Raw genomic sequence first — 19432 nt, forward strand, 5'->3', positions numbered from 1 at the left:
CATTTTTCATTAGTTCCCCCCAGCCTAGTAGCAAAAAGTATAGTCACCAATAACAAATAATTTGTAGCCCTCACAACCACTCTGTGATATATCATTAATCGGGTTCAATAAGTTGCCGGGGAGAGCTATCATAAGTAAAAAAAAACTCTCCCACCCTTCATATCACAATGATTGATTGCAACTATCATTCAAATCAGGAGCTTTGATCCCCAACTCCCTTCCACCTCAATTATTTTTTGTATCCTGGAAAAAGTAGAAAAATATGAAACGCAGTCCCTCCTCCTACCGTAAAAGTAATTTGGTGTCAAGTCACTGAAATATAGGTACCAAAGGGGTTTTCAAAGTGTGTCATCGTCTCCTTTTTTGGTTCTTTTGAAGGTATGACCATAGCAACCTGTCTAGAACTGCAAAAAATTGCACTTTGACATAAATAAATCTACATTTTTCTGAAGGAAAAAATTGAGCATATAAATAAATTTTCCCAAAATGTAGGTTTTTTTGAGAGAACATTGCGCGTATACAAATCTAACAATTCTATCACGAAAAAAATATGCAAATAAATTTACTTCCTTAAAGTCTCGTTTGTTTTTAGGGAGAACATTGCGCGTATCGAAATCTACTATGAGGAGTTGAACTTTGAGCGTATCTCTGAGGTGCCAGCATACACTTCGACCCAGCTGCTCACTGATTTTGGAGGAAACATCGGACTCTGGACTGGCATTTGTCTGTTCAACTTGTTCGAAGTGTTTAAACTATTAGTAGATGCATCCGTTCTCATATACAGAAACAATTTCAAATCAGCTGCAAAAAGTGAATGAACAAAGACTGAGAAAAAAGTTACTGAATGACAGCATGATTGTCACATGGTATTTCAGCGTAGTTCTTTTGTGTTTGTGTCTTTTAATTTCGAAAACTTGGGGTGGAAAAACAAATGTTTCAAGCAATTCCAATATAGCGTTTTAGTACTGATTAAATTTTGCAAATTGTAAATACTGAAATTTTGTAAATTGTAAATACTGAAACTTTGTAAATAATCGATCAGATCATCTGTGCCTTGTAACTAGTAGAATAACGTCATTTGATTTTGAAAGAGACCTGAACGCGGTCTCTTCATTGTAAACGGATAGTTAGATTGGTTAACTCGTAGGATATAGATTGAACGAGGCCACTCAAATATCTCACAAAAATCATGATTGGTTAACTTAAGTTAGTTTGTTATAATTATACCATATGCAAATCGCAAACTGGTGGCATAATTCGGTGGTATACTGCTTTCAAGCAAAAACTTCTTCTAAAGGAGGTCGTTACTTCTGTTTTGTAAGCCAATGGTCGTTCCTTTTTCTAAACCAATAGTTTCACATACAATAGTTGTTTAATGTTCGCCGGACAGCCAACAACAGTACTTTCAAAATTGTATGGACGTAATTTCAAAAAAATTAGTAAAAATATCTCAATCTGTTTTGATACAAAGAATGGTGATGCAGCATAAAGAAATGTTGAAGATTATTTTGCGTCTGCTCCAACTGTTTACTCACAGATCAGAGCAAAAAGTTTTCTAACTGCTTTGAATCATCGAGAACCTTTAATTCTAAACTTTTTCTGATAAAGGTACGCATTTTCGTACCTAATAAAGTTTTGCTTAGCAAAAAAAAATTCTGTTGGTGAAATTCTTGTGTGAGTGCAAAATTTGCATAGTCCCCGCATGGACAAAATCATAATCAGTCAATCATAATCAGTCATAATCAGTCAAAAATCAGGATTTTTTTTAAAAATTATAATCAGTCAATTATCTATTTGGTTCATTTTTTCAACATTTTGTTTCATTTAGGTCCACGTTTTACATTACTAGCAGAGTCTGCACATAGCTAGCCAATTTCTCTTCATTGTAGAACATCCGTAAAAATTTCTCTAGGGTAAGAAATCATGGTCTGAGCCAAGACTCCTCCACTTGGTTCTTGTGCCTCGGAAGCACACACTGGAAGCACGGAGCACGGCAAATGACAGCCGGCACTTCACTCAGTTCATAGTTTTACTATAGGGTTTCTCCCACTTGGTAGATAATGCTTATCCTATTCTCCGAAGGAAACTTGCAAATTCTGGTGCAAACATCCCATCAACAGACATGACAAGAGGAGTGAAAAACAAATGTTTTTCCTGACACGCGTCTGAATATTTTCATCTTTTTCTCAACCTCTGCTGAGTGCATAACACTCATGGGGCTTCTGTTCTGATAGGAGATGGCGTCGGTGTCAGAGACACGAATATCAAAAGACGCTCCTCCCTGTCTAACATAAACTCCACGACAAAACAAATCTGCAATTAATGCGGGTGTCTCATCTTGCGGGTTGTGTTCTGTAATAACAGACTCTCTCTATACATCCTTACACACTAAACAAGCTAAGTGGGTTATGATGCAAAAAAATGGGTTAAGATTGGTTTTTGCAGGAAAAAAGTTTGATTTGAAATTAAAATCGATTTAAGTTGGTTTTAAGTGCCAGCCAAAAAGTTCAAATCGGTTATAAATCAAACCTGACTGCTCGTATCAGGGCGAAGCCCCGAATTTTCCGACTGCCTTTTAAGGCTTACGGAGCAGTATTAACATCAAAAAGTTAAATGTAATAGAGCGAAACCTTTGAAATTTTGTAAAGAAAATTATCTCCCACATGCCATATAAAGTACAAAAGGATAAATTTCGCTCCTTGTAACAAATCAATTATGGCAAACAAGCTTCTTTCAACCAATTTGGAACGATTTCTAAGACGGGTAAACTTTCTGCTTACGCGTTAATAGCGCGAAATATATCGCGTGTAATTGTCCCAAATTGGCCGAAATGGCAATCTTTAAACCGCCATAACGCTACGAAAAATGATCAAAGGTGAGTTTTTTTTCAATTTTGAGCTCAGGACAACAACACCTTTCGAATAAAAAAAATCCGTCATAAATGGCTAGTTAAAAAACCGAAATTTTTCTGAAGAAAAAAAAAATCCACCTCGAGCACAAATATTCCGTTACTTTTGTATCGAAATTCAGAAAAATTACATCCATTTTCCAGTATTTAGTGTTTTGTTCCGACTTTCATAACGAAAGTAACGGAATATTTGTGCTCGGGGTGGGTTTTTTTTCTTCAGACAATTTTCGACTGTTTAACTAGCTCTTTTTGACGGAATTTTGTATATCATTCAAAAGGTATTGTTGTCCTGAGCTTAAGTTTGAAAAGATATTTCACCTGTGATCATTTTTTGCGAAGTTATGGGGGTTTAAAAAATGCCAATTCGGGACAATTAACGCGCGATATGTTTCGCGCTATTAACGCGTTAGCGGAGAATTTTTTCAGGCTAGAAATTGTTCCAAATTGATTTAAAGAAGTTTATTTGCCATTATTGATGCGTTACATGGAGCAAAGTCTGTCCTTTTGTATTTCATATGTCGTGTGGGGGGTTGATTTTCATTGAAAAAATTCGAAATTTAGAAAAAAATTTTCATTTTATTTTATTACATTTAATTTTTTTTAAGTTTATTACTGCTCCATAAACCTTAAAAGGCAGTTCGAGCCCTGATACGAACAGTCTTTTTACAATTTAATTGAATGTTTTTCAGCTCGAAATCTAACTTAATTTGACTATTTTTTTTTGATTTGTTACATAGTTTTCTGCTCAAAATCTGGCCTGTATTGACAATTTTTTTAATTCATTTTTTAGAAAAACTTAGAGCACAAAAGCTAATTGGTATTGACGATTTCATTGATTTGTTGTGTAGTCTTTTGCTTAAATCAATTTAAGATAGACACTCAAATTGATCTGCTCGGGGGTTTTTTTTAAATAGAATCAAATCGTTTTGTCAATATTTGGATGAAACTTTGTGAGCAGGAAAATTCATCCAAATCACTTTAATTCAATTTTTAGGAACTTAAAATGATCCAACATTTTCCAGAAAGATAGATTTAAACCGATTTAAAAAAATACTTTTAGTTTCTGAAATGTTTATTGATAATCGATCGGAATCAATTTGAAAGCAGTTTTAAATCAATATGTATCGATCCGAAACCATTTTTGTCAGTGCGGGTCTGTTTTCGAAATTAATTAAACCTATTCTATTAATCAATTTTCTTTGCAATGGGTTGCCTATTTTCGCAAAATAAGGCTCCGTTTGTCGGAAACTTGTTGGTGTAAGAGCACTTGTGGAGTTTGATTATGTTGAAGCAACAATTCTTCTCTTTATACGCAGATATAAACAAGACTGCTCGTATCAGGCCGAAGCCCTGAATGTTCCGACTGCCTTTTAAGGTTTATGGAGCAGTAATAACATTAAAAAATTCAATGAAATAAAACAAAATGGAAAAAAATTTCTAAAATTTGAATTTTTTAAAATGAAAATCATCCCCCCACACGCCATATAAAGTATAAAAGGATAGATTTCGCTCCTTGTAACAAGCCAATTATGGCAAAAAGGCTTCTTTTAACCAATTTGGATAGATTTCTAAGATGGATTAACACTCCGCTTACGCGTTAATAACGCGAACTATATCGCGCGTTAATTGTCCCAAATTGGCCAAAATGGCAATATTTAAACCCCCGTAACTTTACGAAAAATGATCACAGGTGAAATATCTTTTCAAATTTGAGCTCAGGACAACAAAAATTTTGAATGATATAAAAAAATTCCGTCAAAAATGGCTAGTTAAAAAGTCAAAATTTGTCAGAAGAAAAAAAAAACCCACCCCGAGCACAAATATTCCGTTACTTTCGTATCGAAAGTCGGAACAATAAGGTATTTAAACTGTTCATATAAGAGGAATGGCGTTTTGGAAACAGCAATAGCTTTTCTTTTTTTGTTCCGACTTTCGATACGAAAGAAACGGAAAATTATTGCTCGGGGTGGATTTTTTTTCTTCAGACAAATTTCGACTTTTTAACTAGCCATTTTTGAGGGAATTTTTTTATATCATTCAAAAGGTATTTATGTCTTGAGCTTAAATTGGAAAAGATATTCTACCTGTGATCATTGTTCGTAAAGTTATGAGGGTTTAAAGATTGCCATTTTGGACATTTTGACCAATTTGGGACAATTAACGCGCGATATAATTCGAGCTATTAACGCGTAAGCGGAGATTTAATCCGTCTTAGAAATCGTTCCAAATTGGTTGAAAGAAGCTTATTTGCCATAATTGGTTTGTTTTAACAAACGAAATCTATCTTTTTGTACTTTATATGGCGTGTGGGGTGATGATTTTATTTTATTTCTATTAATTTTTTAAAGTTATTACTGCTCCATAAACCTTAAAAGGCAGTTGGAACCTTCAGGGCTTCGCCCTGATCCGAGAAGTTTTGTTTGAATTTTGCGTTTCGAATTTTTTTTTATACTATTTCTGGAGTATCAAAAAGATTGCATGACCAAAAAATGAAAGCATAAGAACCATAAAGCTGCGGCAACCGCGGACAGTTTTTACGGGTCCGCGACCAAATGTTAAACACCTTTTCCATGTTTAGCAAGCAAACCAATTCAACAGCATTTAAATTGATAGGTTTTCTGCTTTTGCTTATGCATAAAGTTTCTCCGGTTCGATAATAAATTTTTTCCTTAAGCAGCTTGCGTCAGAAACTTTTTTGTGCTAAAATGTGGTCCAAATATTCTCCAATGTTTCACTGGGATAAAATGATTGTCTTTTCATATTCTTTTGCATTTTATCCCAGTGTTATGTTAGAACATATATGGACATTTGCTTAGGACATTTTAATTATCATGGCCTCCTCGTCAGGGTGCAAACGGTGCAAACTACTGGTCACCATTTTTCTCAAAAATTGTAACTGCAATTCTGTTGTCTAATACTACCCAAAGTTTTATGAATTATGCGAACTACAGAAGCAAAGTTTTTATCCTTCCTCGAAGTACAAAAACTTGGCAACTTCGGGGCCAGTCAGTATCAAACAGGAACCGGCGATGTCGATCAAGTGCTCAAGCGAGGATGTAAAGAGCAAACATCCAGGATGGGACCCAAAGCAGTAGAAGTCAAAAGAACGCTCAATCTCAAAATAGGCGCGCGTGCTACTTCTATGAGAATAAATATTTAACTCAGTGATAAAATGTTACTTTGTTGTAGCTAATTCTAATTTATACAATTAAAAAGAATAAAAGAATAAAAGTGAATTAGTCTAAATTTAAAAGATTAAAAAGTGAAGAGATCATTTTCTCCGCCGGAGAGAATGGCAAGTGAAGGTCATATGTAAGTGACCTGTTAACTAATTAAATTAAGTAAAATTTGCAATAAAAGCAAGATGAAATGCGAATCACAACATTCCTCTAAGCAGGAAAATTTTAAACTAGCATCAATAGGTAATTACAAACTAACTGAGTCCTTTCGGCGGATTGATTGATTTCTTAACCTTATTAATATTTGCTACTACAAACTCTTCATCGTAATGGGATATCGGAAGGGCTTTTCCAGATGGAATTCTAGAAATTAGGTCAGTGAATCCCATATCTTTTCCTGCTAGATGTTTGATTGTAACATTAAAAGGTAATAACTATCCAGCCATCTTGTTAATCTGCTATGATATGTTTTATTTCCGTGATTAGGTGAGAGGTCAGAAAGTAGTGCTTTGTGGTCTGTGATTACTTCAAACTCCGATCCGTAAAGGTAATTTTTATAATGTTCGACAGCCCATACAACTCCTAGCAGTTCGAGTTCGTTAGTGGAATATTTTGACTCATGCGGGTTTAAAAACCGAATGGCGAAAGAAATCGTTTTCCAATCACTCCTGTGGAGTGGTTCAGGGGAAGCCCCCAACCCATTGTGCGAAGCGTCAGTTTTCACTCTGGTAATACGTTTTACGTCAAAATGGGTATTCTCCGTGAGGTTTACGATTTCTTGTTTAATTTTCTCAAATGCTTTCGTATGGTCGTCATTCCATTGGAAGATCGATTTCTTTTTTAGTAAAGGGCGAAGTGGGCTCCCTAAAGAAGCTAGGTTCGGGACGAACTTGATTTATTGGTTTTTAGATCCGAAAAAAGATCTTAACTTTTTCAAATTTTTTGGAATAGGTAAGTCCTTTATTGCTTTCGTTTTATCAAATAAAGGTGCGATTCCTGTTTTAGATATTTTAAATCCCAGCCATTCGATTTCTTTTTGAAAGAGTTTGCATTTTGTCCACTTAACTGCGAAGTTATATTCTTCTAGTGTGGATAAAACTTTTAACACAATTTTCTTGTGGTCTAAGAAAGTTCCTTTGGAAGCAATTAAAATGTCATCTAAGTAACAATTGGTAAATGGGATAGAACCTAATTCGTTTGGCATATCACCTAAAAGGCCGTAAAAGCCAGTTAAAAATTGGTATGTACCAGTAATATCGCTGCCCACAATACTAAAATTACATTGATTGCTGGTAAACTTGTCTAATGCGAGTTGACTGTATGAATTTTTTAAATCTAGGTTAGTAAACCACACTTCTCCAACGGAGTCACTTGCAATTTGTGTCGCGACATTGTCTACCAATTCATAAATATTCGGCAATTGGTATTTGTTATTGTATATTTGTTTCTTTATACACTTTGAATCAAGAGCTAATTTGATGGATTTGTATTTTTTACAAGTAATGACTATTGGACTGATAAAACAATCTTCGTCGCAGTTTTCTAATTTCTTAATATGTCTTTCGTCTTTTAATCTGTTGAGTTCGGTCTTAACTGAATCCAGTAAGTGGATGGGGACTCGTCTTCTTTTAATTGGATCGGTTTGAGAGGTTCGTGAAAATGGGTAATTTTCATCTGGTTTTTTATTTTTCCAATCCGAAGGAACATGTTTTAAAGTTTTTGATATGCTTAAGGTTTCACGGTCTAGACAGAATATGTTTATTCTGTCTTAACTAAATCCAGTAACTGGAGGGGGACTCGTCTTCCTTTTAGTTGGATCGGTTTTAATGGTTCGTGAAAATGGGTAACTTTCATCTGGTTTTTTATTTTTCCAATCCGAAGGAACAAATTTTTAAATTTTTTTGATATGTTTAAGAGTTCCCTATCTTTGTCTGATGGAGAAATAGAACTTATGGACTTACACTGCTTGTGTGTCTGGAAATGTGGGAAATACTTCTGCGAGACTTCTTTCCCCACTTTGGCAGGTTGTCATTTCCTAGAATGTTTCTCTCGTGTCCCTTGGTCAAGAAGAAATGGCAGTTGTTGTGTGACCAACCGTTAGAGAAGATCGGAAGTATCATCTTTCCAAAAAAATTTAATGCGTTGTCAGTAAGTCCACAGTATAGATCCTTGGTTGCTTTGTCCACCGGATGGATTTTAAAGTAAGGGTCTCGGAGTTTCAGTTCGTGTAAAACGTTTTTCTAGCCAGGCTAGCTGAAAACTAACCGGGCTAGCTGAATCCACTTGTATATTTAAAATTACTCGACTTTCTTTTCCGAGGTCTATATTTAATAATTTTATATTTAACAGTTCTTTTCGGTCCTTGTCGAAGATTGTAGTGACAATTAATACGGAGTAATCGTCGTTTTTACTTTGTCCAGATTCCGACCATGCGTTTATGACTCCACAATATTCTCTATTTTTATGGTCTGTTTTTACATCCGGATTATCCGACGGATTAAGATCTGTATTATCTACAATTTGATTATTTACAATGTTTACATCTCTACGACGAGATCTACAAAGTCTGGTAAAGTGACCTTTGTATTTACAGGATGTACAGGTAGTATCCTTTGCTGGACAAACTGCTAGGTGTCTTTTTGAGAAAGTTCCGCCGCATTTCATACAGGTGTTGCTCTTTTCTATATTGAGAGTTGACTCTCTTTTTAAAGTAAAATGGCTGTGCGGCTTATGTACAGATGATCCGTTGGATTTAAAATTTTTTGTAAGTTTTAAGTGGTTTCAAATTCCCTTTTCATCGATGAGTTCTACGTTTAGTGCTTCTCGTGGTGGAAGAGTTTCTGTTAAAAAATTCCTTTGGATGTCGTAGTTTTTCATTTTTTCATGTTGTTTATGAAAATATCTCTAATCCATTCTTCTTCTCCCGCGGCTATGTCACAATTTTTAGCCATTTCTGCTAAGGCAACCCAAAATTGTTCGAGAGATTCTCTGTCAGTTGTTTTCGATTTAATAATTTGTGCTGTTCAAATGTGGCATTTGTCTTTATGACAAAGGTGGTTGCTAGGAAATCCCAAAACTCTTTAAATGAAATTTGCAAGAATTTTACTTTTGTAAATTTTTGTCCGAAGATTCTTTTTCCTTCATTTTCTAAGGCCAGGTACAAGACTTATCGTAGTTTTTTCTGCTTCCTCTAGTCGCATTCCATTGAATTTCTTGGTTTCTGCTTTAATGGAAGCTGATTCCTCTTCGTCGTAATGTCTCTGTTCTTGAACGTTCCCTCCATTCTCGACTTTCTTTGGTTTTCCGTTTCGCTGTCCAACGGGTTTTCCAAATTTGGAGGTTGAGGATGATGTCTCTCCGAAGGATTTAGTAGGTTTTAAATGTCTATTTTTTCTTTAGCGTTGATAGCTAAGTGAAACAGATCGCTCCAATCTTCCCAGGGAATTGGGGGATCTACGGTATGGTTTTGCCAAAATGGAGATTTTCCTCTCACGTTAGATTCGTTATTTGACCGCGCCATGATAAAATGTTACTTTGTTGTAGCTAATTCTAATTTATACAATTAAAAAGAATAAAAGAACAAAATTGAATTAGTCTAAAGTTAAAACATTAAAAAGTGAAGAGATCATTCTCTCCGCCGGAGAGAATGGCAAGTGAAGGTCATATGTAAGTGACCTGTTAACTAATTAAGTTATGTAAAGTTTGCAATAAATGCAAGATAAAGTGCGAATCACAACACTCAGAATAGAGACAAATGCCCAGCAAGAAGGGCTATAATTCGATCATGCAACAAAAAAGGCCACTTTGCAAAGTGTTGTAACTCAAAGGTCAAGTCGTGAACATAGAATCCGAGGAGCAAGAAGGACAGAAAAATGTTAGTATCTTAGAAATCGGACAATGAACCCGAGTAGTTCGTCATGATTATTTTTACAAGAGCAAACAACGTCGTCGAAAATTACCTCGGCTTTATCAAGGCAGCGGCGCGAAAAACTAAATTTCTTCGTGTAACTTTACAAACCTGCAACTGTTTGCCCATTGCGACAGGTGACACAGGCGATCCAGTTCAGTTTGTCAACCTTAAGACAGCAAAAAGTATATATTCAACTCGGACAACTAGATCTCAATCCTCAAAATGACCCAAGAATCAGTACGTGCAAGTTAGGTTGACTACAACCGTCACCCCATCAAATTACATGGCAGCACTTTCGTGGTAGACCTTAATTCAATGAGTGGACTCTCAGCAGGGCGAAGTTCCTAATTCCGGAAAACCGGATTCGATTTTTGCTCTGCCTGATCCTTCACTCTAGCTAGGCAAGCACTTCAAATAAAAGCATCGACGGAACCAGTCACGAAAATTGAAAACCACTGCCAAAAACTCTGAGTTGAAAGGTTACTTTGTCCAAAAGCTCCATTCACAAAACTGGGTAGAGTGATGAAACACAAAGCTTTCCTCGCACTCAATCTAAATCAACGCTCATTCCAATTAAGAAAAAGGGATGCTGAGTTCCAGTTATTATCCAGGCAAAATTCGGCGAAAAGATCAACAAGTCTATCCGAGATAAAATGTCGGACTGGAGCAGTGTACAGGCAATCATTTTGTATCACCAGCGGTGATTGCAACGGAACAAGATACGCTGTGAATTTGCCATGGACGCAAAGCCAATGAACTATTCACGAAGAAAAATTCAATGACAAACTTGCTTGATTTTTCAGATTCAGCCGCTGATGTCATCACCTCAAAAGACTCAGGGAGATTAGTGGTTCAAATCACTAGATCTCAAATACTTGTTCAGTCAATTGCTGTTTTATGATTTAGTAAGCGAACAGTAGTTTAGTAATTTTAACAGAGTAATTGTTGAACGCGCTGGACACACAGGTTCAAAACAGGCTTCTATGGCCTCACAAACTAGTCTAAATAAATCCAGAATGCCATTAACAACACGTAACAGGGACTAACGGATTTTTTCTTTCTCGACGATATCTTGATTGTTGATTGTTTGAAGGGTTCGATTATAGAAGACAAAAATGCGATTCTACAGGATTCTTCTGAACAAAAAAACGCTCAAATGCAAATTTACAGCAGCAAAATCACTATGACTTGTGTTCGATATTCATAACACAGGCTATAGACCAAAATGTTCAAAGATAGAAGCGGCCCTGAATCTGAATCAGCCAAAAATTTTGAAGCCTTAACGAGCTTTTATGGAGAGGTTAAACCATTTGTGACGGTTCAACCCGAATCTGCAGTCCCCTACCGAGCTGTTTCGATTTTCTTTGCTGAGTGGTCATGAAGTTCGAATGGTCCAAAAATCAATCAGGCTTTTGTAAAATACGTGATTTCAAGGCCATTAATAACAAAGAGTTTCACTACGACTCTTCAAAATCATAAAGGATCAAATGCAACGCAAGCATCACGGCTAAACCTCACGGCTCGAGCTTGTTTTAAACTAATTCTGCTTGGTCTGTCTCAAAATACTTCAAGAGACTCAGGGCACAAAATAACAGGCATCAATTTTGTCAAATCAAATTATTAATTCAACCATGATAATATATTTAGAAAAGTAGAATTGGTGATTCTACTGTATTACATGATATAGAACCTTAGCGTTCCCGGCGTGTTAATACCGGCAGTTCTAAGCGAACAAGCACGGAGTGAGATGGTCGAACTCCGTCTCAACTTGATCCAGTTACCGGATGCATCCGTGGACGAGGATGTTTTGTCCGAAATTGCCAAACCCTTCGCGGATGAAACTTTGGGGAAGCATACTCGGTTCCATTGGCAGATGCTACGTAGCAGACCCGTGCACTACGCGGTCGTGATATGGGTTCTGGTGACCACCCTGGTAATCTTTGCATGTGTCTACTGGCGTTGCTTCTCAAAGAATAGTCGATATGCACATGTTAAATACAGGGGGCAACGAGACGATGATCCCGAGCGCTCGAGTTGCTGCGGGCTAATGATGCGCGAATCAAGACAGGTTTTGCCACCAAAATACGACCCTCCCTGAGACAGAGGATCACCGGGGCCAAGAAGCTACCCCCAGGGCCCGTCGAGAGTAGATTCGTTCAGCGGACAGATCTATCTACCGACCAGTCAACCAGAGAGCTCATCGTTTGACAAGGCCAACGCTTCGAGAACTACCGGGACGAGTGATACGACCACACCTTTGATTGGGAGAGGAATCAACTACGTCCAAGGGAAGTGAAGAGGGGTTTCTGGGCGAATGCCGAGAATCGGGATCAGTGATATGATGGATACTACGCTGTGATGACGAGGATGGCGAGTGAGAGGAGAGAGAACCAGTTCGACTGGGCGTGAGTTGATAACTTTTAGAAAAACTATACCTAAATATTCGTGTATTTGTTGCTAATCGTATTAGGGTGTGACTCCACCTCAAAATTGATCATTAGTAGCTTCATATCAACAAACCTAGCACCGTAAGAGGTTGGCTCACACCCAGATGAGTGAATTAAATATTGATTGAGTCCTCAATTCAAGCTATCCAGATCTATGTAAAGTAGCGGTTAATTGTGTATTTAATTAGTGGGGGACCGGCCGATGGGTCTCCGATTAATAGGCTTAAGTTAGGGACTAGACTAGGAAATTAGAAATTACATTAAGTAAAGTGAACTGATTATGATGTGAACTGATTTGTCATTAGCATTATTCGGGAGAATAATAGACTAGAAGGGAAGACTGTAGAATTGGTGATTCTACTGTATTACATGATATAGTAACCTGAGCTTAAGATTGAGTCGTCATTAAGTTAAGTAGTACAGCAAACAAAGGGTAAAGTTCAAAATAGTTCAATCTTCGAAGATACCGTCCCCCCTAAGCCAGAAAATAAAATTTGAACAATTATTGCTAGCGACTCGAGTAGTTGGTTCTCAGAGTAAGAGAACAATTTTAAAAAAAATTAGTAGATAGTTGCTTCTCTTCAGAGATTCTCTAGAGAGAGAGAGAATAGTTAGTGATTAGTAAAATTAGTGGGAGTTAACTTGCAATCAAGCAATTGCGCTAAAAATCGCAGACCCAATTCCTTTGGTTAGACTGATAGATTATATTGTGGCCATTCAGGGCCTTCTGTAATTGGATGTATAATCAATTGAAGTAATTTACAATTGATGATCATCACGATTGTTTTGACGAGACAGCCCTAAGAGCATTACACAGTAGGGGCAAGCAACAGAGAGCAGTACAGGATATTTGCCACCAAATTAACCCTTTCGGGATTGTAGATATTGGTTAATCTCAGTCGCCCCGCTGAATTCACTGGCATAGGGACAAATTAAGGAGGAATACCCTAAATCTACAAGAAAATTGCGTCTCGTTCTCAGTACGCAACCCAGTAGTCAATCACTTGAAGCGCGTAAAATTGTAACTTTTCGTTCTTACGATTGAAATGTGAAGGCTTGCTGTTATGGGAAAGGTGGCTGTCTGTTCACTCAATTTCATATTTTAATTCTATTATATCTGCTAATTTTTTCTCATTTTCAAAAAATGCAGATAATGTAGTGAAATTAAAAATTTCTCTTTTGAAAACATAATTTGTGGCCACACAATTTGCTCGGCATAGGTTTTTGCAATAACACCAATGGCCAAAACATAATTGCAAGGTTTTGTTTTTGTAGTGCCCATTAAAAAAATCAATTTGCGATCAGCAAGTGTCTTACAAAATTGACTGTTTTTTTTTGGTTTTGCAACTTGTTCGACAAAATTACATCGATTGAGAGAGAGAAAGTGAAAGTGTACCATTCCGCCAGAAGGGCAATTCGAAACTTCCGAACAAAGAAATTTAACTTTTTCTAACAAAAATGGACTGTATGGTACGCTATTAGGAGCCCAAAGTTCAGAAACTTAGGCTCACTCATCTCTTTTCATGGCAAATCGAAAACCAATATTCGGGCTCCTTTAGGCCTTTTTTTTACAAAAATAATTCTTCCTCGAGGGACTAGAACTGACCCATTGAAAGCCCACGACCTCTATTACCTCCGTGCTACCATTGTGTATCGCTATTTGGATGTTGTGTTGTCTTGTTTTTATTCCGCTAGTTTTGTTTTTCTTCCGACTTTCGTAACGAAAGTAACGGAATATTTGTGCTCGGTGTGGGTTTATTTTTCTTCAGACAAATTTCGGCTTTTTAACTAGCCATCTTTTTATATCATTCGAAAGTTATTGTTATCCTGAGCTCAAATTTGAAAAGACTTTTCATCTGTGATCATTTTTCGTAGAGTTATGGGGATTTAAAAGTTGCCATTTTGGCCAATTCGGGACAATTAACGCCCGGTATATTTCGCCGGGCGTTAATATTTCATCTGTGATCAGTTATGGGGGTTTAAAGATTGCTATTGTGGCCAATCTGGCCGATATGGGACAATTTACGCGCGACACGTTTCGCGCTATTAACGCGTAAGCGGAGATTTAATCCGTCTTAGAAATCGTTCCAAATTGGTTCAAGGAAGATTATACACCATTATTGATTTGTTAATAGGAGCAAAGTCTATCACTTTGTACTTAATATGGCGTGTGGGGGATGTTATCACAAAAAACTTTATCCATGTTATTACTGCTCCATAGACCTCAAAAAGCAATCGGAACATTCAGGGCTTCGCCTTGATGCGAGCAGTCTTGTTAGTTTTGTTGTTCCAAACATGGTCACTTCTGACATTTCTGTCGCTAATTTGGTGTTGTGTTCGCCAAAACTTTTCCAAAAAACTCGTTTCTGATATTTCTGAGAGATGCCAGACGTCATTTTGAACATTTTTTAAAAAGTAAATTTTACCAATTGGAGGGTCTGGAAAGCTCTATGATTTATTTTTTTTAATGTTCGAAATGACGTCTGACATTTCTCAGAAAAATCAGAAACAAGTTTTCTTGCAAAAACCTTTGCGAACACAACACAACAACCAAATTAGCGATCGAGAATGGTGAAAAACTATCGGAAGAATCAAGAGAAAACAGAAGAATCTGAAACACTTGTATTCTACACGGGTGTTAGCCTCCCAATAGTGTTGAAAATGAAGGTCCGGCTGATATGAGTCAGATCCGAACCCGCCTGATCCGGAAAACTAGAATGATATTAAGGTTGTTCCTTCGAAAAGGTTGAAGCGGAGGCCCCAGGAACTATTTTAAAACACTTAATTTTATCCTTTTAGCAATTGGAAAGCTCTGAAGGGTATTTTAACACCACACTAGCAGTGCATTTCCCTGAGGGTAATGAGGAATTAGGCCATATTCCATGGATTCATATAATCACTGTCTCTATGAATAATTTTAATCAAAAGTTTTAGCCTAATTTTTAGTCAAAACCACCTTGTTTTGGAAAACAGAGACCCAACCTTGTGATTATTCCAAATGTAAGTAAAACTTAAGCTCCGTTTGCTTGATAGCTTATAAATCGTACCGCGTTTGTCCGTTCTTAGATACTCGAATATACCAAAACTAACTGCGAAAAGGCCGAGACAGTGAAAAGCACGTATTAGGTCATCTGACGTCAGCCAGTGGTCAAAAATCTCTTTCTACTCTCTACCGTTGTTTTTGTTTGAAAAAGTTATAAAATCGCAATTTTTGTATCACGCTGAAAGCCAAAACATAGCCTTTACAAAAATACATTTTGATTAAAAAATGATTTTAGGTGTGAGTTAGAGAAACACAGTTATGGAAACTCACTTAATGATTTTAAAACGGACTCAACTTAAGCTATTCCAGATTTTTGAATTGGCTCTACTTCTGCACAAATTAGAGTACAGTAAAAGAAGAAAAAAATTCATTTCGTATATAAAATAGGCGTCGCATTAGTGCAGCAACAAAAGAGAAATAAACTTAGTTACATAGACAGATTAGTTAATTATTTAGGTTTTTGATTAAAACTGGCAAAATCATTGACAAAAATGGCACAAACTAACTATGTAAGAAGTCAACAAGTTAAGAAAGACAATGGCTTGAAATAAAATTTGAAAAAAGTACACCTTTAAAAATTGTAAGTTTTGTAAAACATTGTAAGAACCTGAAAAAAAATCGCGACCATGACCTTATTTTTCAAACTTACTGAAAAAAAAATTCACGCCATGTATTTGAAAACGTATAAAAAAGATTAGGTTGTACTTCATTGATGTAGGCATATTTTTCTATTGAAATATCCAAAAAGCGCAAAATTTTTACAGAAATTGTATGGGAAATGCAGCAAAAGCCATTGAAAACTGTGAGGGCAAAATTTTCTGAATTTTTTTCTCTGATGTTTTCTCCTTGTAGATGGACGCAGCATGGTTTGAAAAAACTCAATTTTTAAAATTTTCCATAAGCTTTATTATTTGGACATGGAAAAATTTTTCGAAAACTTTGGAGATAGCATAAGTTTTTGAAAATTTTCGATAAATTTTTGTTTACTTTTAGCGTTTTTTTTTGGAATAACCCTAAAGTTTGAATTTTTCAGAACAAAAATTATTGATTCTTCTAACAATTAATAATTATCACTACGAATGAAACAAATTGCTATGTTATTTATATATCGAATTGTTTTCCGTACGTATTTTAAGCGCTTAAAATGTAATCAAAGTGAGCTTGCGCCGAGGCACTGACTCGCGTTATTTCTTTTAGGCATCAAAAGTTTTGTTTGTAATCAAGAAAAGTAAACTACAACTTTTCATTTAAAAAAAAAATTGTTGCTCAAATAATCTTCGTTATAATCAACCATGAGTGTTTTTTAGTTAGAATCAGAAAATTATTTGCTTTACTGTGAGTTTTAAACTCATTTGTCCTCTGTCGAACAAACATGGTCTTTTTTCAACTTGGCCATAAGCAATTTTTTTTTAATTGCTGAAGTTTTAGAGTAACCTTCTGAAAATTTGAATTGTTTTGTTTCAAAGAACAAAATAAGTAAACAGATCTGGTTGTTTCAAAAATGGCCTGAGTTCATTTCAACATCCTTGCTCGCGAAATATGAGTCAGTTGACCCGAGTTGACCAACACTTGTGATCATACAATTTCCATATATGAGACATTTCTTGTCATACATTTTCATACAATCCATACGCTCAAAAACTTTTATGAAATCTCTAAGACATGCATTTTTCCATATATGAAGTTTTTTCCATAAATCAAAAAATTAATTTTTTGTTTCAAAATTCAATTTCTGAAGAATAGGGTTTGTGCTTATAACCGAACAGAAGTAACAAAGATTTTGCTTCACTCAAAGCACGAAAGGTTGGAGGGTCTTGCATTTTCAATGCATAGCAAAACTACCTGAATTGTGTTAGAGATGATTATTTTAAAAATTTGGAACTTTTAAATCATCAGACATTGACCAAGGCTTACATAAAAAGCCATACAAAAGAAATAGGAGTTTTCAGCGTTTTGAAAAAAAATTATTCAGCCTGAAGGAAAAAATCCAACATTAGTGTATCCAGGATTACATTAGGCATAAAAAAAAAACTAAATTTTGCATGCAAAATTTTTTTTTCTGAAAAAAGTTTGTTCTCGTACAAGTTTCAATTTTCGGTTGAAAAAAAAAAAAGATTTTTGGAGCAATTTCAAAATCACTTGGAAAAGACTTTGTGTCTCCATCAAAAAAACGCTAGTCATATAATTTCCATATATGGGAGTTGTATGAAAAGCCTTTTTTTTCAAAAATCAAAAACCCCCGTTTTTATCACTAGACTGTTTTATTAGAATCAAGCAGCCGCAGAAATTAGTTTATATCTTTTTGCAACCATTTCTCGAAACTCTACGAAAATTGAATGACAAGCATTTTTCCACACAATTGATGTATGGAACTGTATGATCAGCTTTTTCGTTGTATGGAGGTCAATCCGGGGAATTGATCGCCGCTGAACTTTGAAGTCATTATTCTGCTTGTTTTTGATTTTGGTAGTCTTTAAATCGAATCTCCGAATCATTTGTGATGCGGCTGACATGCTCAATTTCACGTAAGTTCAAATTTAAGCGCTGGCTACTAAAAAACACTGTCGAGAGCCATGTCCAGAACTTTGAACATTGTATGTATAATTCTATTATGTCGTTTCAAACTTTTTGTTTATAATTTTACTGCTTTGTGGTTGTTGACTTAAGCTCTGTCGTTGCTGTTTCCAAACTATGTTTAACAGTTTGCAATTCATAATTACATTGCACTCGTGAATCTCACAAGCCCTGGGCATTAACAGCAAATTTTTGTTTCAGGCTCCAATTTTTTGAATGGTAAAAAAATCCAGAAAGGAGTTAGTCTTTTTTCAAGGTTGATAAATTTCAATTTTTAATGTTCTTCTAGTTTTTTTTAGTTTCAAGGTAACATCATCTGGAGTTTTTTTTGGTATTTTTGAACTTCGTCCTGGTTTTTCTAATTTCTTAAAATCTGTAGTAGTGCGAAGCTCAGGTTTGCCTCTTTGTGTAAGGTTTTTGGGGAGCGGTGCTGAAGTTGTTACCTTTCTTGGTCTTTCCTGGTGGATCTCGTATGCTGGTCTTCTCCCTGGTGAAGAAATCGTCATAGCCTGAATAAACCTAAAGTAACTTAAAATTGTTATTGCCATGTGTTGTGGGATCTTTTTCTTTGGTGGACATTGGATCCGCCCAAGTGCAGCTTCAAAAATGTCAGTTTTTTTTCGTGAATAAGTAGGAAAGCAACGTAACTGATTGACGTCACTTTCGTAGCCAATTGCTCCAGTGTTTTTTTTGGAATTTGGATTTCCGCATTTAGTTAAAATGATCACACTGATACCCGGTGGCGTGTCACGGAGCCGAATACCCGGATAGCCGAAAAATAAATTTGTTCCCGGAAGCCGAAAAATAAATTAGTTCCCAGATAGCCGAAAAATAAGTTCGTTCCCGGATAGCTGAAATTTTGGGTCTACTTAGCAATTACCTCCCTTCTGCCCCCTTACCCATTTCTTAATTGGGGAGGGGGGAGAGATTCGTTACTAGGTACCATAGGGGTGAAAGAGATTCTACAAACTTACTTAAAAACCTTGTTTTCATTATCCTTTCTCTACCCTTTGTTTCGGTACCCTTTCTCTACCCATCCCCCCGCCACACACACACACACACTTAGTCCGATCATTCTTCCTTCCCATTCCCTTCCGCCTCCCAATTACTTCCTCTGACTACCCACATTTACCCCCACCATGCCCCCCCCCCCCCCCGTTTTTGGGATTTTTTGAAAAAATTTTGACCAAAAAATTCCGTTTTTCAGCGCGTGCTCCCCTTTAAAATTAGCATATACTGAAAAATTTTAGGGTTTCTCGGCCGAAAATGGATATCATAAAACATACCAAAGAGGGACCCTTTGGTTGTTGAGGGGGTTAAATCCCTGTAGTAGTCGGACTTTTGCTATTAATTAATTCAATGAGAGCAAAA

The 19432-nt window shown here is 36.2% G+C and overlaps 3 protein-coding genes across 4 annotated transcripts in view; all 3 read left to right on the forward strand.

Moving 5' to 3' along the window:
* The window catches only part of LOC134851689 (uncharacterized), a 65087-nt gene extending 63676 nt beyond the window's left edge, over positions 1 to 1411 (forward strand). For both annotated transcript variants that reach the window (XM_063867881.1, XM_063867882.1), the window contains one exon: positions 593 to 1411. In XM_063867881.1, coding sequence (XP_063723951.1) covers positions 593 to 818 — 226 coding nt within the window. In that variant the 3' untranslated portion in view covers positions 819 to 1411. The remainder of the gene's footprint in view (positions 1 to 592) is intronic.
* LOC134851691 (putative Ras-related protein Rab-33) overlaps positions 1 to 19432 on the forward strand; it is a 524903-nt gene that overhangs the window by 200877 nt on the left and 304594 nt on the right. The gene's annotated exons all lie outside the window — the stretch shown is intronic.
* LOC134851692 (bis(5'-nucleosyl)-tetraphosphatase [asymmetrical]-like) overlaps positions 1 to 19432 on the forward strand; it is a 96121-nt gene that overhangs the window by 4218 nt on the left and 72471 nt on the right. The gene's annotated exons all lie outside the window — the stretch shown is intronic.

Source organism: Symsagittifera roscoffensis, chromosome 7 (genome assembly GCF_963678635.1).
Source record: "Symsagittifera roscoffensis chromosome 7, txSymRosc1.1, whole genome shotgun sequence".
NCBI lineage: Eukaryota > Metazoa > Xenacoelomorpha > Acoela > Convolutidae > Symsagittifera > Symsagittifera roscoffensis.